Below are 19,738 nucleotides of genomic sequence, written 5' to 3'. Positions count from 1 at the left end.
TACATGTATGCGTGCTCGTGCACCCATCTACATGTCACCCATACCCCAGGTCTTGTCACATTTATTGCATGCACACAGCACAGCCAGTCACACAGCACCCATTTTGTGTCTGAAAACTCTAGAGGCAGAAAGCCTTCAGCCAGTCAAAGGGCATTGGGAAGAAGACAGGGCACAACATGAGTTTAGTTTTAGAGGTGCAGTGGGGTGGAGCGCTAACCCTGCTCCCTCTTATACAATGACTTGATTGTGCTCGGGCTGGGAGCAACAGCCCCGACTCCTCTGCCTACAAGGAATGACATCTTTAACACTGGGTGGAGAAAGTTATCCGTGAGGGCTGCCACACTCTGGCCATTGCTCTGAGATGGGGCATCCTCCAACCTCACAAGCAGAACTATGTCCACCTACGTTCTTAAAACCAATAGGCTAGCCGCGGGCTCATCCATCCTCTAATGTGGCCTGGCCTCCTTGACTTGTTGTGACCTCCTGACCTTCACCACACTGGCTGGCTCCCTAACTCCCTCAGCAAAGGGACAACTGGGGGGGGGGGGCATGGCACATGTCACGGGCTAGCCAGGTACTATCTTCTTTCTACTGTACACACAGGGCATGTGCCTGTCTGGGCTTCTCTTTAGCTGTCTAAATGGAGAGCTGGCTGGATGTGGAGCATACTTGTAATTCCAGCACTTAGGCAAAGGTAAGAGGATCAAGAATTCAAGTTTATCTTTGGCTAACACAGTTACATTGTCAGTTAAAGACAAGCCCCAAACATGAGATCCTGCCTCAGAAATATAAAAAAAAGACTGGGGCATATTAAGGTCCAAGGGCCTAGCTGTATAGGAACATGTATTGAAAAGATAAAAATAGGCATCTCGGGGGCTGGAGAGATGGCTCAGTGGTTAAGAGCACTGACTGCTCTTCCAGAGGTTCTGAGTTCAGTTCCCAGCAACCACATGGTGGCTCATCTATAATGAGAGCTGGCACCCTCTTCTGGCATGCGGGCACACATGGAAGGAATGTTGTACACATAATAAATAAATAAATCTTTAAAAAAAAATAGGCATCTCCACTAGAGCAAGCAAGGCTTTGAGGAGAACCAAGGGACCAAAGTACCCCTGATTTGCCACAAAGCCCAGCAGTCCAAAGTCTGGCCTCCCTGTGTCTGCCACAGGCCCTACTAGGAATGCTCACAGAGCACATGAATACCCAGAGATGGACGAGAAATGCATTTACAGAGGTGGGGAGGAGGGCAGAAGGTGACAGGTGGAGGGTTGGTAGCATGTGAACAGGGAAAACAGGCAGAACATCCACTAACAAAGGCCATTCTGGTCTTCACGTCTACACGACAGCGGTCCACTTACATGGGGGCCTCATCCCGGGCGGGGTACGGGTACCCTCCAGCTCCCGACCATCGCGGTCCACACACCAGCAGTAGCCAGTTCCGTGGTGGCACTGGGTGGGTTCATAGTGCCCGTACTCATCACACTGGGGTACAAACATGCCCAGCCTGGGCTGCTGGGCATCTGCCACCCCTGCTGCTCCAAGGATGTGCTCTCGTTCCAGTTGACACCGGGTTTTCTCCACCTCTGTGAATGACAAGCAAAGCTGAACGTCAGTGGGGCCGTACACGGAGTTCCCAATGCCATTTGTCAGACTTGGACCGCAAAGGTACCTGTCATCCATCACTGGAGTTTGTTCATTTTTCTTTTCCAACCTAAAACCTCATTATGAGAGGCAGGTGAAGTGACTGCATTGTCTGCAACAAGCTCTGGGCTCAGAAGTCCAAGGTCATCATAGCTCTGTGAGTTCGTGACTAGCTTGACCTTGTCCCTACCGCTTTCCAAAAATCATAATGCTTATGATTAAAAAAAACAAAACAAAACAAAAAAAACCTACATCATGCCATGCATGGGAGACAGAAATAGGTGGACCTCTGTGACTTCAAGGCCAACCTGGTGACTATAGTAACAAAAAAAAAATCAAAATATTATTTATACCTGTAGATTTTCTTTCCTACACAGTTCTTTTAAAAATTAACTCAAAACAGATGTAATATAAGATTAAATACTTCTAACTGAACAATCCCATGGTATCTGGCACAGCCACAGTGATGACGAGCTATGGTAGCAGTTTATATCTGAATCCTTTTCATTACCCTAAAAGGAAACCTCACGCCTAGTGAGTAGAGGCCGCCACGTGTCCTTCCCCCGCACCCTGGACGTTCCCAGCCTCCATCCCTTTGTGGACGTTCTCACTTTGTATATTCCAGACAAATGGAATCACAGGACATGTGGCCTGCGCCTGGCTTCCTGAGCTCATCTTCCAGGCCCATCCTCACCACGGTGCCCACCAGACCTGCTTTCCCTTCACAGGCGGAATAATACAGCATTGTACAGAGAAGCCACATTTTGCTCAACTATGTTTCCACTGATGGATGGCCCTGCCATTTGTTCTGAGGCATTTTAAGTTCATCTTAAACTCTTCTTTTACCCTCTCAAGCTTCATGTGATCTGCATTGAGACAAAGCCAAGGAATTTAGAGACCAAAGACCAGGAAGCACTCGCCAGCTTCTGTGTGTTTCCTTCCCGTGAAGACTTATGTCTGCCATGAAATCTAGCCTCTGACCTGTCCAGTTCAGATCCCAAAGCAGGGCAGTACTGCTACGCAAGAACTTTAGGAAGTTGGGTCATAGTATAAGCCTGGAGTCTCCGCTCTTGGGGGTGCTGACTCAGAAGGATTAGAGGTTCAAGAAGAAATCTGTCTCAACAAAAGAAAACAAAACTTGACATGGAATAAACAACTCCTAGATATGCAGAGTTGCAGCTGGCCTCACATTCTCTGGAGTCCAGCCACCACGGGGACAGCGGAGTGCTCACTTCTGAGGCATGAACCACACAAAGACATTGATGAGAAGCATCCATTCTCCGTGCTACTACTGCTGAGAGCTACATGCATCCAAGTCTTAGTGCTTCTTCCTTCCGGGTCCTTCCATGAGCTGTTCTTTGTGAGACACCCCCTTAACTTCCCAGGTGAACCCCTTTTCCATTGCCTGGTCCATCCTCCTGCAGAAGGACTTCTCACAACCCACCCCCCCATGCTGGGTTTGATGTCTCTGGCATGCTCCCAGGTCTTCCCGGTGGTCCAGAGACTCTAGGGACCCACAACCTGAAGGAGTTATTCTCTGTCTCATCAACTAAGAATTTACTAAGAATTGAAGACTGGACTGGGTGCACACACACAAGCATCCTTAGGCCTGCCCTCAGGGAACCATAGCCAGAGGGTCACAGCAAGGAGACATATAGGAGAGTTTCTCTCCACTGGGCAGGAAAGCACCAGAAAGCCTGTTGGGTGGCTGGGGGATTGTGATTAAACAGCTCTTAGGTGGGGGTGGGGGTCGGGAGTGGGGTGACAACTTTCTGGCTTTGTGTACCAATGCTGCCTATCACAACTACCCAACTCTGTGATTTGCTTGATATATAAATTAATGGACATTAAAACTTCATTTACAAGCAAGGTGTGGTGGTGCACACCTTTAACCCCAGCCCTAGGGAAACAAGCAGGTGTATCTTTGTGAGTTCCAGGCCAGCCTAGTCTACAAAAAGAGTTCTAGGACAGCCGGGGCTGTTACCCTGCAACCCTGCCTCGGGGGTGGAAGGGGGGGGCGTGGACAAACAACCCAAACCAAAGCAAAGAAAAACAACAAAACTTTATTTATAAGTGGCCCTGGGACACTGCTCCTTATTTTATGGGAAGTTAACCATATGAGGCTTTCTCCAAGTTACAATGTGACAAGAAGCCTCTCACCATTTAACCATGTACTTCCCAGCTTACAGAATCCCAAGACAAATATATTTCAGTTCTTTGTAATTAGAAGCCTTTGGTATTCTGCTACAGCTCTGAACGACAAGATAACACACACGGGTGGAACCTTACATTATCCACTTGTGACCTGGCCTACACAAGGCAGACATGGTGACAACCAAGAACACACAAACGATCTCATCTGTATGGCCAGTTCTCATGCTGGCTGGCCTAACACAATTGCTCCCTTGCTTAGGGACAGTCAATCTGCCAGGCAAGTGTTTGTTGAACCTGGCAAGAGAAAAAAAACTGTGTGGGCTTTTCTTTTGTCCCTGAGGATAATGTAAAATAATTAATAATAATAAGCAAGCAAGCAAAACACTTGATGTAGGAAGAAAAGGCCAACAAAGATATGAATAGGTCATCTGGTTAGAATCAAAATGTTGATTTTTGTATTCTATTTGATATAAAAGTTATTTGCTTTCTCAAAACCTTACATTTGCTCAGGGTTTTAGAGTTTCCATGCTAGCTGACTCCATTTCCACATACATGTCACTTACTCTCCATTATATGTACACATTATGTCCGTATGAGTGCATGGTATGTGTGTGGATGTCCTCAGAGGCAAAAAGAGGGGTCCTAGTCCCTGGATCTGGAGTTACAGGAGGCCAGAGCCATGATTGACACGTGGGTGCTGGGGATGGAACTCGGGTCCTCTGTAAGAGCAGGAAGAGCTTAACTACTGACCTTCTCTCCAGTTTCCGTGCCCACTGTGGTAGGAATTTGGTTTTTACCCAGGGTCACGGCACTGGAAGGGACTTACCACAAAGCCTGTGGATTCCTGATCCACCATGAGGTGGGTTCCTAGGCTGAATAAGAAGGAGAAAGGGAGCTGAGTACCTGTCTTCTCTGCTCTGCTGACTGCAGGTCAAAAGGGACCAGCCGCTTCACACTCCCCTCCCCGATGGCCTGTAAGCCCTTAGGAGCCAAGATGAACCCTTCCTTAAATTGGTTTTCTTGGGCATTTTGTCACAATGAGAAAAGTGATGAGCACAACTTATTTCCTTAACCCAGTGAAGGCGCCTGGAAGCCCCCAGAGGTTTTCCTGACAATATCTCTGTCGTTAACCACTCTGACAGCTACAGTAGATTAATGTTCTAGGTGTCTCCAATCAAGTGGAACTTTCTGTGTGTACGTGTACATGGACGTATATGTGAGTGTGTGTGAGTGTGTGTGTGAGCGGGTGAGGGTTATTTCATTTTATGCAGCAGACAGACTTATGTGCTGGTACCCTGATGAACATTCAAAAGTTCAAATCAGCTGGGCGGTGGTGGCGCACGCCTTTAATCCCAGCACTTGGGAGGCAGAGGCAGGCGGATCTCTGTGAGTTCGAGACCAGCCTGGTCTACAAGAGCTAGTTCCAGGACAGGCTTCAAAACCACAGAGAAACCCTGTCTCGAAAAAACAAAAAAGTTCAAATTATCTAGAATACACCCTGAGACTTTCAGAAATATCTTGAATGTATAAGGATAGGAAACCTCAATTCTGAGTCAGGAAAGAGAAGAATGTTTATAGAAGGCTATGTCCCATAGGCTTCCAGGAATGAATCTTCATCTTGGCAAACAGGCAGCAGGAGCGGTCAGGGGTACCAAGATTAACTCCCTAGAAAATTTTGCATCAAGGGCCTGGCAGATGGGGTGGGGACAATAAGGGCCAAGAAGACACATTTTCTGGTCAGTAAAACTATATCAGATGCACTACTTCTTCTGGCTGTCTCAGCTGGGAGAAGAAACGCACGGTCCCTTGAGACAACTGAGGACTGGCAGGAAGTCCGGGGTGGCTTCTCTTGAGATGGCAGAAAAGAAAATGAGAGGAAATGAAGAGAGAAAGGAGGCGACCCATCTGTGATCTCTAGATTTGCATTCTACTCCCGGTCACACCCGTGACACTGTCAAGTGACTCCATTGCGCCTGGGTTGGGTAAGACACGCCAAGCCTCTCTGGCAGACGGTAGGCAGCCATGGGAAGATCTGCGACTGGAGGGAAACTGTGTGCGGAGGTGCCGCTCATTCAGGTGCTTCCTGCACAGTCTCAGCTCCCTGTAGGGACCAACCACCCTCATTAACTACACAGACCCTAGCACGACCACAATACACATCTGTGAACACAACAACGCAAGAGCCATGAGCAGTGCCCCTTCTCTGCTGGCTTTGGGACATCACTAGCTGCTGAACAGACACGTCGGCCCAGCATGGCCATGCTTCCCAGAATGAGAACTTAAAAGATCTCCAGTGTGGGATCCCTAGTAATTTCCTAAGAACATCAGCTACAATAATAACATTAGACATGAACTTTTCAAGTACCTGCCCAACATGAACCCAAGGATGCAGGATGGGAGGGAAACTCAGGCAGGGGCAATGAACAAACAACACAAAAAGGGCGGACAATGAGGGGGGAATAGAAGAAGTCATAAAACACCCAGAAAAAGCAAATGGCCTCTAGTTGCTGTGCTGTTGCCACTGTGGGAAATGATGCTGTAAGATTTTCCCAGACAAAAGCCCTGGGAGATCCTTAGAGCACTTATCTACTTTATCTGTACTATAAACACTCACCGGAAGCTACCCTGAGCAGAGCATCGTGAAAAGCCTCAGAGCGTATAGGTGGGAGGGAAGAGGAGACTTGTTTCTCAGGGAGCTGGGGGGAGGGTGTGGATGTTATAGAAACACCACCAAGGGTGTGGCTGACCTTTCAGAGTGACAAACCTGTCCTTTGGTGCGGTGGCTCTGACCGAAGCCAGGAGGACTTGGGATATGACAACAAGAGCTGGAAGTCAAGAAGCCGGAGTATCGGAGAAGTTGGTTACCTGGGAGTAGAGAGTATCTTTAGGAAAAGAAGGGAAGGAGACTCAGCAACGATGCGTCTGATTTATAAGGGATGTGCTGCTTGGAGGGCCACAGGAATCAAGCTCGAAGAGGTTTCTAAGCTTCTAAGGGACCTGGTTGGAAATCGGGAACGTGATGGCCAATACTATCAACTCAACAGGACCTGAAATGACTTAGGAGACACCCCTGTAGGCATGACTGTGCGGGAGATTCAAGGTTGGGATAGTTGAAAGGAGAAGACACATCCAAAACTTGGGCATCACTATCCCATGGGCTGGGATCCTCGACCGAATAAAAACGACCAAAGGAGTTCCAGGACAGGCTCAGAGAAATCCTGTCTCGAGAAAAAAAAAAACAAAAACAAACAAAGGAGAAAGCAGGCGACACCAGCGTCATCTCTCTCTGCTTCCTGACTGGAGATGCTATTGACGCTCCCCACGCCCTACCCCCCGCCTTCACGCTCCTCCCTACCATGATGGGTAAATTCTTCTTTAAGGGGCCTTTGTCACAGCCACAAGAAAAGCGACTAATACAGGCACAATGCTATCTCTTCTCTAATTCAACTTGTCCTTTAAGGCCAGGTGCCTAGTCTTCCCCTCATGTTTTCCTTGCCTTTTCTGCTCCAGCCACTCCGCTAATCGTCACTCACAGTCGCTAGTACTGAGGGCATCCTTCTTCTTCCATTTACAGTGTGGAGATGCTATTGTTCGTGGAACGCGTTCAATAGAAGCCACAAACGAGTTGCTAAGAAATAGCTAACTATGTACTAGATAGATGCCCGTGACAAATCAGCAACCCCATAAACCTTTGTAGCTGTAACCAACCATCTGTGGGACTAACTGTATCCACGGAGATACAGCCCTGGAGTGATTCGGAAATCCAGAGCTGTGCTTTCCTGGACTGGAAAGGCATAGGGTCAGAAAGAAGAGGAGATTGACTGTGTCCAGTGCTGCTGCTCAAGGCAGAACTGAGCTGTGTTCAAGTGAGTGCATTATGGGCCACTTCAGAGCGTCTGAATGGGTGCAGGAGGTAAAGGCACCTACAGCTGTTTGAGAGTGCACAGGAGACTTTGAGGAGGAGGCAGCCGCCCAGCACTAGAATCTTAATTACAGAGGGTAAATACAGGATAAACTCGAAAGCCCATGGCTGAAACATGATAGCTCATCTTGTTTGTAAGCCTGACACTCTTGGAAAGGGGGAGCTTCAACAGAACTGTCTCCACCAGACTGGCCTGTGGGCTTGTTTGGAGGGGGGCATTTTCTTAATTGCTGATATAGGAATATCCAGCCCCATTTGGAGGCACCATCCCTAGACATGTGTGTCTAGGCTATATGAGACAGCTTTACTGAGCAAGTCAAGGGGAGCAAGCCAGTAAGCAGGGCTCTCATGGACTCTGCTTTAGTTCCTGCTTTAGCTTTTGCCCTGGCTTTCCTCAGGATACACTGTAACCTGTAGCTAAAGTCAACCCTTCCCCCCCCCCCCATGTTGCTATTGGTCAGAATCGTTCTTATCACAGCAACAGGAAAGCAAGCTAGAACACACTACAAAGAAACAATGTACCCTATGAGCCTTGAACACAATCAGGTGAGGTCACAGCACCAATGACCACAAGCCAGGCTGGTTCCCAAGTCTGAGTGGGAAACAGCAAAGGGAAGCAACAGGCCTTCTGGGAACAGATGGGCCCCAAGGACTGAACAGGTACACCCGACCAGGCATAGCAGGCAGATTTAAACCAGGGTCGAGGAGAGTTGGGGGGCGGGGATGGGGAGAGGCGTCCTTTACCTGACCTGCAAACCAACAAGCTAGAAACTCTGTTTCTCAGGAACTCTCAGAAGGAACCTGCGTGACAGGAACCTGCCACGAGAAAGGACTGGGTACAAAACCATGCAGCGTGAGGACCCTGGACAGAAAAAGCCTAGGCCTAAGAGGAGACAGAGCCAGTAAAACTCAAAAGCTTGAGTTTTCAGGTAAAATACTTTCAAACACTTCACCAAAAGAGCTGAACAGGATTCTGTCAACCACGCTGCCCTTCAGCAACTGAGGAAAAGAAAGGGATGAGAGAGATGGATAACAGATGCCTGCCAGCAGGACAGTCAGGTGAGATCAAACAGGATTAAAAGGCACGATAAGGAGATGAAGGAGGCAAGAGGGAGCAAAGGTGAATCCTAACTGGAGAAGGTCCAAAATGAGGCGACAGATTTCAGAGAAGAAATTAAAAGAAAACATCATTTCAGAAATGAAAACTAAGCCAGGCCTGTGATCCCAGCTACTGGAAAACTGAGGCAGGAGGATGGCTAATTCAAGGCCTGGCTGGGCTACAGAATGACTACAATGCCAGCCTAGGTATGATAGCCAGACTTGGTCTCAGAAACTAAACAAAACACAAAATCAGTCTGGAGACAATGAGATGGCGCTACAGGGAAAGGTGCTTGTCACCAAGCCTGATGATCCAAGTGCGACTGACTCCTGGGACCCACGTGGTGGAAGAAGAGAATGGACCCCACAAGTTATCCTCTGATCTCCCCCTGATAACAAGGTGTACATGGACACACACAAAATGAATAAATACATTTTGTTTATTTGTTTTGTTTTGCTGGGGATATAGAGCCAGTAGAATGCTTGCCTAGCACATTTGAGATCCCAGCCTCAATCCCCAACAGAGCAGAGGGGAAGGAAGAAGAGAAGGAAGGAAGGACAGGTAGAAACTTCAGGAGGTATGGTTGGATGGATGGAGACAGCGGGTCATTGAAGGGGAGGCAGGAACGCCTGCCCTTCCGCTTTCTTGGCCACTGTGAGGTGACTCATTTTCCTCTACCATGGATACATGAAGCTGTGCAGACTCAAAGACAGACAGACAGCTGGGAGCCAAAGCAAACCTTCTTCCTTCCGTAAGTTTTGTCACAAAGCAAGAAAAGCAACTCAGACCCAGCAACCCAAGAATAAGCAACCGGCCCTCATCAGAGTGAGTTCCCAGCACATGGGTCTCGGACTTCTCAACCTTCAGAACTATGATAAATAAACTGCTGTTGTTTAAAAGCCACGTAATCCGTGGCATTCTGTTACAGCAGTCTAAGAGTACGACACTCCACGTAACACACCCCATACCATAATCTCCTCTCTCATCAGAGGTAACTTCTGTTCTGAGTTTATTGTTCCTCATTGCCATATATGCATTCTGGTTTTCTTACATACATTATTTTCACACTGACTCATATTTTATAAAAACAGGATCTGTCCGGGAGGCAGAGGCAGGCGGATCTCTGGGAGTTCGAGGCCAGCCTGGGCTACAAAGGGAGTTCCAGGACAGGCTCCAAAGCTACAGAGAAACCCTGTCTCAAAAAACCAAAAAAAAAAAAAAAAGACAGGATCTGTCTCTCACATACACTATATATACATATCTGTATGTACATAGATATGTATGTGTGTATATATATAGCTATATATAAAAACTTTTACAATTTTTTTGAACATTATGTTTTGAGATTTATCCATTGCTCCATTCCATTTGTTTTGCCTGCTGCCTGTTATTTCATGGTACAGTTTCATCTATCTGTTCTTCTTGTTGTTAGGTATTCAGATTGTTTTCTGATTTTCATGTACATAAACATTCTTGTACACTTCTAGTACGTGCCCTCTTGGTATATAACCAAATGTTAGAGTTCTTCTGAGAACAATACATAACAATCTTAGCAAACAGTTCATATTAATATTATCATTGTCCCATCGTTCCATCTCAGCCTACTGGTCTATCTGTTTCTGTTTAGTAATCACAGCCTTAAATTCAGGGTAAGGAGTCAGACCTTTAAAAAAAATCAAAACAAAACTCAGACATCTGTTTCTCTTTGAACTGGAGAAGTGAACTAGCCCACAGAAATAATAAATGATGGTTGTTTTAACAGCAGCTGGAATGCCTCACTCAACTTAAGAGGCCAGGACTGCTTCTCTACGTATTCTGACCACCAAAAGTCAGTCGTAGGCAGAGCTGGGGCCACCACTCATAATTTCAGAAACAGAAGGTAGCCCTCTTCTACTTTGGAAGGAATTATTTAGAAAGAAAGAAGAAAGGAAGGAAGGAAGGGAGGGAGGGAGGGAGGGAGGGAAGGGAGGGAGGGAGGGAGGGAGGGAGGGAGAGAGAGAGAGAGAGAGAGAGAGAGAAAGAAAGAAAGAAAGAAAGAAAGAAAGAAAGAAAGAAAGAAAGAAAGAAAAGAAAAGAAAAGAAAAGAAAAGAAAAGAAAAGAAAAGAAAAGGCTTTCTGGGCTTTTTGAGACAGGGATTCTCTGTGTGGAAATCACTCTGTAGACCAGACTGGCCCCAAGTCATAGATCTGCATGCCTTTGCTTCCCAAGTGCCACAATGAAAGGTATGCACCATCACTACTTGGTTTATTTTTTCCATTTTTAAAACACTTACTGTGTGTGTGTGTGTGTGTGTGTGTGTGTGTGTACGCACGCAATCTGGTGCACACACGCGCACACAGACACATCCATGTGAGAGTACCTGTGGATGTCAAATGACTACTTATAAGAGTCAATTCTCTCTTCCTACCATGTCTTCTGGGGACCAAACCCAGACGGTCAGGCTTGGGGCAACAAACACCTTCACCTGCTGAGCCATCTCATGGCAACTCCACCTCTCTTTCAGCATCTTAGTTGCCAGTGAGGTGTTTGGCTTTGCTCCGTATTCCTCACCATAAGGTTCTGCTTCACCCCAGCCCAAAGCAGCAACACAAACTGACAATGGTCTTACACCATGAACCAAAACAAAATTTTGGTTCCTCAAGTTGACTGTCTTGGGTATTTTGTTCCCCCAACTGAACATTGGCAAACACAAGCACCCTGCATACACAATAGGTTCTGTACACCCAGCAGTCAGCTATGCTCATCTGTTCAACAGCCTTACCAGTTCCCAGTCTCAATCCAGGCCTGGCTCAGGGCTTCTGGGTGCCTACATGCCAGGGAAGGTCCACTCAAGTCTCAAGTAAGCAATAACTCCAAAAGCCACACATTCAGATCAGGTAACAAACAGGTGATACAGAACATCCCATGAAGGCCTTAGTTATACATCCCTCCACTTGGGTCCTTCATCCCATCCCCCATCACACATTCCATTCCCCAATACTCTCAAGTCTTCTACTGATTTTACATCGATGTGACTAGGCCGCAGGATGCCCAGATAGTTGGTCACATTATCCTGGATGTTCCGGATGATCTACTGAACAGATTGTTCTCCCTGGCCTCGTCCAGTCACATAAAGGCCTGGACAGTACACAGACAAAACCGTTCCTCTTCTGAATAAAAAGAGAACTCTTGGGCAAAAATGGTGGTACGTGCTTTAATCCCAGCACACTGGAGGCAGAGGTAGGAGGATATCTGTGAGTTTGAGGCCAGCCTGGTTTATATAGTAAGTTCTAGGGTATGTAGGGATACATAGTGAGACCCTATCAAGACAGAGAGAGAGAGATTGTTCCTATCTAATAGCCTCCAAATCAGAAACCAGTTGTCTTCTGTGTTTTCAATCAAACCTTTTGGGGGTCACAAGGCTCCTAGCCTCTGGATAGGAACTCTACCATGGGCTTTCCTGATTTTATGGCCACCACACTTTAACTAAACAGCTACTGACTTTTCGGGTTCCCTGCTTACTGAAAACAAATATCGGGGTTTGACAGTCTTCATAATGACATGATTCAGTGTGTGTGTGAGTGTGTGAGTGTGTGTGTGTGTGCGTGCATATACGCATTTATACACACATATTCTCTTGGCTCTGTTTCTCTAGAGCGCCTGGTGAGTAAAGCCCAATGCCCAGTTTTTATCCTGTTCTGCTGGCTCCAGGACCTAGGAACCAATGCATTCTAAAATTCCAGCATAGCTTCAGCGCCTACAAAGTATTCTCTGAAGTTGTACACTGTGTGTTTCAGCACTAAAGCCTGTGGTCTGACTTTCTACTTGCAGAACTCTGAGAACTTTCCAGGGACCACTTCCTCACATCCTCTTCTCCCCAGGTCACCAAATCTTATGAACATATCAGTGGGTCATCAACTAACAACCATCTCACCTCCGGGCACACACTGGAAGCCATCCCCCTGATAGCCAGGTTTGCACTGGCACGTGAAAGATCCTGGCGTGTTGTAGCAGACGGCATCGGGGTGACATCGGTTGAGCTGGCATTCATCCACGTCTGCAAGACAGCCGCAGGCCATGAGATTGCTTCCAGAATTTGCGGTTGATACAATAATTTAATCCATGCACTCAAACCTATGTGAATCTGCTTTTAATTACAGTCCAGGGACTTTAAACTCACTAAATATTAATTTTTAAGACATTCGCACCCCAACTTCTATCTAGTACACTTACAAATGTGTTTCACGTGACAATAATGTCTTCAGGAAACACAGAGCTTACAAAAGGGAAAAGTTTTCCCTGTCAGATGTTCCCTCTTTATTGTGAGCATAAACCTCTGAACTCTGAAGTGTTTAGAGAAAATTACATAGTCCATAACAGAGACACGGTATCTCAGAAACCTTTGTTGAACTTAAGTTTAGTATAATGTTGCATAATTCTACAAACCAAGCGCCTTGAGTTACTCGGCTAATTACTATTCCGAGGCCCCAGGCAGCTAACTATGGGCTGGTCCCAAGCCTGTGAGGTCATTTCTCCTCCGACTTCAGAATGGGAGCTTCACTTCTTGTGCTGGAAAGAGCAAGCCCATTACATACAAAGATGGACGTCAAGCTCCATGCAAGCAAGGACTGCTTTTATTTTCAAAAAAAAAAAAAAAAGCCGGGCGGTGGTGGCGCATGCCTTTAATCCCAGCACTCGGATCTCTGGGAGTTCGAGGCCAGCCTGGTCTACAAGAGCTAGTTCCAGGACAGGCTCCAAAGCCACAGAGAAACCCTGTCTCGAAAAACCAAAAAAAAAAAAAAAAAAAAAAAAAAAACAGGCAAGCCTTAGTTCCCAGCCAAGAGCACTATCTTAACTGTTGCCTAATGAAGCAAGCTTTGGGGTCAGGGGAAGCCAAGTAGGTCCCAAATGAGAATGACCCTCCAAGAAAGTGCATAGTTTCGGTTGCTGATAAGATAGAAAAGGCTCTTGCCCAACCGAGCAGAAAGAACACATCCTCCTTACACATAGGGAGTACTGATGATTAGCACACAGTAAATACCACCCAGGACACCCTTCAGAGCTACCACATACCTTGGCAGGCTCTGCCATCCCCAGAGAAGCCAGGCAGACAGGAGCAGGTGTAGGAGGAGCCGCCCATATAGATGCACTGGGCCCGCTGGGGGATATCACAGTTGTGGAGACCAGTTTCACAGTAGTTGATGGGTCGCTGGTCCACCGCAGCTTAAGAACAAAGAAACGAACACATGACTTTGGAAGAAAGTCTCAGAGCAGGGAGGTACCATTCCAAGTGCTCTGAACGTGAGAGCTTTGACTCAGTGGGACTTGAGAAGGGGACTGGGTCTGGGTGCTGCCTGGGTCTAGATCATACTACCCCTTTTAGTCACCGTGTTCCACACCATTGTACCAAGGGCTTCGGGGTCCTGAAGTGTTCTAGCCCAGGCTGTTCTAGAATTTACTCTGTAGGCCAAGCAAACTTTGAACTTAATCCTCTCAAGTAGCTAAAATGAGAGATCTGTACCCCCAGGTCTGGCTTACTTTTGAGCAATGAAATCCTTTATTCAAACAGCTTATGCAGAATTTGATCTATAGTTAAATGGAAGACTGGGGCCAGGGAAGAGGACCAGGATTGGCCTGTGGCTCCCATGCCCTCCTAGACAGCTCTTTGAGCACCTCCAAGGGCTCCACAGACTGTAGGAAGTGATCACATCCAATTACCTCATTTTGAAGATGGAGAGCTAAGGCCTGGGAGGTTAAGCATCTTGCTGAGAACTGATGTCTTAGAGAAGACATAGACATAGCCTCTGTCCTGTACTCTGTTCTGCCCTGCCCTTGTGAGTGTGACCTTAGGGAATGGGCACACTCAGACCAATCTGCCGTCTCCACATAGACACCAGGTGAGATCTCAGTGAGATCTAACTCTTCCCAGTCCACCACTTATATTGAGCCAACCAGGGACGTCAATAGTACTACAATAAAAGCAAACTTAAGAACCTTCCCCAGCTCAAAATTCAGAGGAAAAAAATTGGGCCAAGAAAACTGATGTTCTCTGCTAGGATGAAAAAAAAATGTTTCAACACAGCAAGCTAAAATCTCAGCTCTGTGCAACAAAGAGGGCTGGCCTCTTGGGTGCACAGATGTTTGGGTCACACTCAAATCATGAGAACTGCCTGTTCCTTCCCGCCCTACAGACACCACCTCATCCAGACCTTGGCTCCTCATCAAGCTCTGAGACGGAGCAAAGGGACGCATGCATTTGGGTCCCAGTAAACAGCCAGAGAGCACATGGGGACAGGACAATGACTGCTACAGTCGGTTTCTGTTTTAGCTCAGGCAGGCACACATGTGCCACTCAGCATACTAGTCTGTAGACTTGGGAATCTCCGTGAATCTTTGAGCATCAATTCTTGGAACTTGAGTTGGGGATAAATCTGGGGTGAATGGCTGTTGAGCATGCGTGGTACCATGGGTTACATTCCCAGTCCTAATATACTGGGCATGGTGGTACATGTCTACAATCCCAGTATTCAGGAAGGTGGAGTTCAAGGTCACACTCGACTACACAGTGAGTTTGAGGACATTGAGGACAGCCTATGATATATGATACCCAGTCTCAGAAAAAGTCAAAAATATCTTAGATATGATAGGGCAGTGTGAACTGGAAGGTAACATATCAAAAATTATGCTCTTCATGGGCCAGTCACTTACATCAATCAAGAATATAATTAACCATTGATAAAAATCAATGTACTTTTTAGTAAGTCTAAAAAGCTAGGCTTCGGTTTGTGGTTTAATAAATTAGGATTATAAATGGAACGGTGCCAAGTGGAATTTCCTTTTTGATGTAACTCGGGTAGATTTCAAGCTAAGGCAGTTACTGCATGAAGATGCTTCACCATGAATTCCACAGCTGCTAATGAGAGAGAACCAAGGCTAACGGCTTCGAGTCACTAAATGTATGCTGATAATGGACCAAATAAACTCATAAGAAGCGAGTGGGACAGAGAGTCTATAGCGGGTGAACTGACGCTTTGCTAGCATGCACTAGTGCACGTATTACAAGAACACGTTTGCTCCCGGCAACTGTGACCATCTAAGCTGGTGGAAGGTAGAACTCATCCCCATTGTGGTCTATGCCTAGCAGCAGAAACTGGCGTCTGCTTCCCCGCCAGGATCAAACCCATAACCATGCCTTTCCCATGGAGCTCGCCCCCCAGGAAGATTTCTCGCAGAACTTACCTACGCATATTCCCCCGTCCGAAAAGTGGTAACCCTCCACGCACTCACAGCGGTAGGCTCCTGGGTAATTGTTGCAGATTGCATGGTTCCCGCACCGGGAAGGCTGCTCTGAACATTCGTCAATATCTGCAGCAAATTGTTGATAAAAATTCAGACTTATTAAACCTCATAAAAAACAATCAAATAGAAAGCATTTTCCGTAGAGAAGAAATACATTCTCCTACATGCCCAAAGAAATATGAAATAGAGACTGTTTTTTTGCCCTTTATATAATGTAGAGTGCAACCCTCAGTTCAATTTTTCTAAGTGATGTGTGCTTCTTTCTGAGTGAGGAACCACATGGACACCCATCCAAACAAGTCACTCATACTGGATAGACAAAACACACTGGAAGACACAGAGGATCCACGTTTGATTCCCAGAGTATAAATAAATAAATAAATATTTAAAATAAACTACCTTTCTAAGTTATGATTATAAAGAAAGGCTAGACAACTTAAAGCCAATTGAGAATTCTTTAATGTTACCTAGGATTTAATGGACTCAAAGGTAAGTTATTACATCATTTAGATGACAGAGTGGTGGCCTTCATGTGATAGTACTACAGCCATCACCATGGGTAAGGAGGAGCTAAAACTTATGCCTGGTGGTTTAACAGTACTAGGTTCAAATCCTGTCTCCTTTTGTTACTGATTGTGTTGTCTGGGCAGGTTAACTACTCGGTCTCAGTTTCCCAACTAGTAAGTAAATATAATAATATTCACTGGTGCATTCTCTCAGGAATTGGAGAAAAGGGATGTGGGTTAAGGGAGTACTCAGCCCCTTCAAGACATGGATATATAATCATCAGTCATCTATTCTATAACTCTAGTTTATTTTGAGAAGACAGCTTTCAGATGGTCACCAGACTTTGGAAGTCATCTATGGATACCAGTGGGTTGGCCTGGCCTGGATGAAAAACAGTGCTGACCCCTGATCACTCTATCAGCCCAATAGCAGGTTGGAATGTAGTCACGTAAGACACTTTCTGTACTGGTCCCAAACTCAGAAGGTCTATAGTCTTTTCTGAGGTAGGAGTGCAAAGGGTTTTATAAGGACTGAGACTGTTCGACCCTCTTCCTTTTAAAGTTCCCCAATGTGAATTGTTCACACTCAGGAAGCAAAGCATCTTAGGTCTACCTTTGGATGGATAGCTTACCTGGTACCCTTCCTTTCTCACTAAAAAAAGTTGTCGGACTTACTGGACAACGTTGCATAAAACAAGCATTTTGCAACATTAGCTCTGTAGTTTGCCCCATACCTTCACAAAACAAGGCTATTTAACTTTTTTAACGTGTGTGTGTGTGTGTGTGTGTGTGTGTGTGTGTGCGCGCATGCGTGCGTGCATGGCTTAAGATTCAGGATCTCAGACAAGTGGACTTCGCTAGGAACGGCTGGAGGGGCAGAGAACAGCTTGTGTTGGAACTGGGATTGAGGTGGGGGTCACATAAGTCCATCAGCCAGCTGCTGCTCCTCCAGCACAGAGCACAGTCTCTCATGCCTACCACCTGTACTCCGTACTGCTTCCAGTACCCCTATGCTGGACTGCATTCTGAAGGCCCGGGCCCAACAAAGCGTCAGAGCAGAACAGCAGTTTTCCATCTAAAAGCCAGGGCCGAGTCACAATGGGAACTTGTCCAAGCCCCTTCCTTGCTGGGAACATTGAGAGAGGGACGGTATGTTGTGCAAGAGCTGTAGAGGCCACAGCAGGCGACAGAAACCAGCCCATCGTGGGTCGGAGAAGACGGCTTCATGTTAACAGGTCTATAAGGATAAGTCAGGTTGGACACCCTGTTTCTTTAGGGACAAGACCCTCGCAGGGTCCCCACTAAGAGCCCATGGTCTTTGCAGTTTATAAATTTTTCCATGTGTGATTGAAATCTCTTCTATTAGCTGCGTCCAAGTCCTTAACCCTTTCTTTAATGGAAATAGTAACCTGCTAACCATGGTGACTGTCTGTCATAGTACCCCATAACATTGGCTTGAAGAGGATTTTCAACACCTGGCCGACTTCCTCTCTGAAAAGAGGAGAATCCTTTTTTAGCTCGATAGAAAAGTCATGAATTATTCATTTTTATTTTTTAGAAAAAGTTTTTGTTAGTGGTGTTGGTGGTGGTGGTGGTTTTTGTTAGGTATCTTCATGTAGCCCAGGCTGGCCTCAAACTCACAATCCTCTTGCTTCCACTACTGGGTGCTGGGCTCACAGGTTTGTTCCGCACACTCAGCTTGGAATGACTTTTTCAGATTATTGTTGCTGTGTGGTATTTATGTATGAATGAGAGTGTGCGCATGCCACTGCATGCATGTCAATTTCAGAGGACGGCTTTGGGGAATCAGTTGAAAAGGGGTCTCCCTGTCGTTTCTCCAACCTAACCTGCTCTAGGGCCTCCTGGGGGTTCTCCGGTCTGTGTCTCCCTCCCATCTTGCCATAGGAAGCTCGGGATTACAGGTGTATGCCACCATATCCAGCTTTTAGTGTTGGTTCTAGGACTTGAACTTGGGTTGCCAGGCTTGTGCATCAGCCTCCTCATCAGTCCTAGATTAATCCTTTGACCCTTTCCCCCTCCCCCCGAAGTGACTAGTTTTGGTACATTTTCAATGTCACTGCAATTTACTTCTTTTATAAATGCCAGGCCCTTTGGGGAGGCTATTGATATGTGCGATGCTTCCTAGAAACTCAGAAATTATTCACTGAGATGGTGTCACTGCTACTCTAGATGACAGTTTAAGGGGTACGTGGGTGCCACTGTGCTGTGAGCCATAGGGACTGCTGCTTTAGATTACAGTTTAAGGGGTACATGGGTGCCATTGTGCTATGAGCCCCAAGTGAATAACTGGTGAGATTCTCTGAAAATCTCTTCCTGATTATCGGGGAGGCTCACTGGGAGCCAAAACCAGCCTTGCTTCGCATATCTTTGATCATCCTACCCCACCCCAGACTTAAATCACAGAGGTTCACCCTGGTTCCCCTCTCAGGAGCCTCCCCAGGTTATAACAGTGCTGCAATTTCCCATCAAAAGCCTCCTGTCCAGATGCATTAACACTGAGGCTTGTTCTGCTAACTCAGAACAATAGGGACCCTGGCTCAGGAGATCCCCACATTCCACCAGGCTAATACCCCAGAATGATGGCCGACCAAGGACAAAAGCAAGTGCATGCACGGTCACCAGGGACAACTGCAGAGAGCATAAAGCGCAGGGTTGGGGGTGACTCTTACGAGGAACACTCCCTGGGACAAGCTCAGACACCAAGAGCAGCGTGAGAAGGCTCACAGAAAGCAGCAACAGACTGGGTTCATCTAAGTGGGCAGACTTACTCTAACTATCCACAGCACCATCCTATGGGCTGGGGGCCTGGACTGAATAAAAGGAGAAAGCTAAGTAAGAACCAGAATCTCTCTCTCTCTCTCTCTCTCTCTCTCTCTCTCTCTCCTTATTGATACTAATCTGAGCAGTTGCTTCAAACTTCTGCCATGCCTTTCCAGACATGATAGATTGCACCTTCAAATCACGAGCCAAAAATAAACCTGTCCAGCTGGGCGGTGGTGGCACACACCTTTAATCCCAGCACTCTGGAAACAGAAGCAGGCAGATCTCTGTGAGTTCGAGGCCAGCCTGGTCTACTAGAGACAGGCACCAAAGCTACACAGAGAAACTCTGTCTTG

At 46.6% G+C, this 19,738-nt stretch overlaps 1 protein-coding gene across 1 annotated transcript in view; it reads right to left on the bottom strand.

The window, feature by feature from the left end:
- Positions 1-19,738, bottom strand: part of Nid1 (nidogen 1) — a 75,131-nt gene that overhangs the window by 15,004 nt on the left and 40,389 nt on the right. Inside the window, exons 10-13 of the mRNA XM_057787868.1 lie at positions 16,036-16,161; positions 13,870-14,019; positions 12,731-12,853; positions 1,359-1,583 (exon numbers count right to left, since the gene is read on the bottom strand). Of these exons, the coding sequence (XP_057643851.1) occupies positions 1,359-1,583; positions 12,731-12,853; positions 13,870-14,019; positions 16,036-16,161 (624 nt within the window). The remainder of the gene's footprint in view (positions 1-1,358; positions 1,584-12,730; positions 12,854-13,869; positions 14,020-16,035; positions 16,162-19,738) is intronic.

The sequence above is a fragment of the Chionomys nivalis genome, chromosome 13 (genome assembly GCF_950005125.1).
Source record: "Chionomys nivalis chromosome 13, mChiNiv1.1, whole genome shotgun sequence".
NCBI classification, from domain to species: domain Eukaryota; kingdom Metazoa; phylum Chordata; class Mammalia; order Rodentia; family Cricetidae; genus Chionomys; species Chionomys nivalis.
The sequence above is the reverse complement of the archived record's forward strand: the minus strand, read 5'-3'. Positions and strand labels throughout refer to the sequence as shown.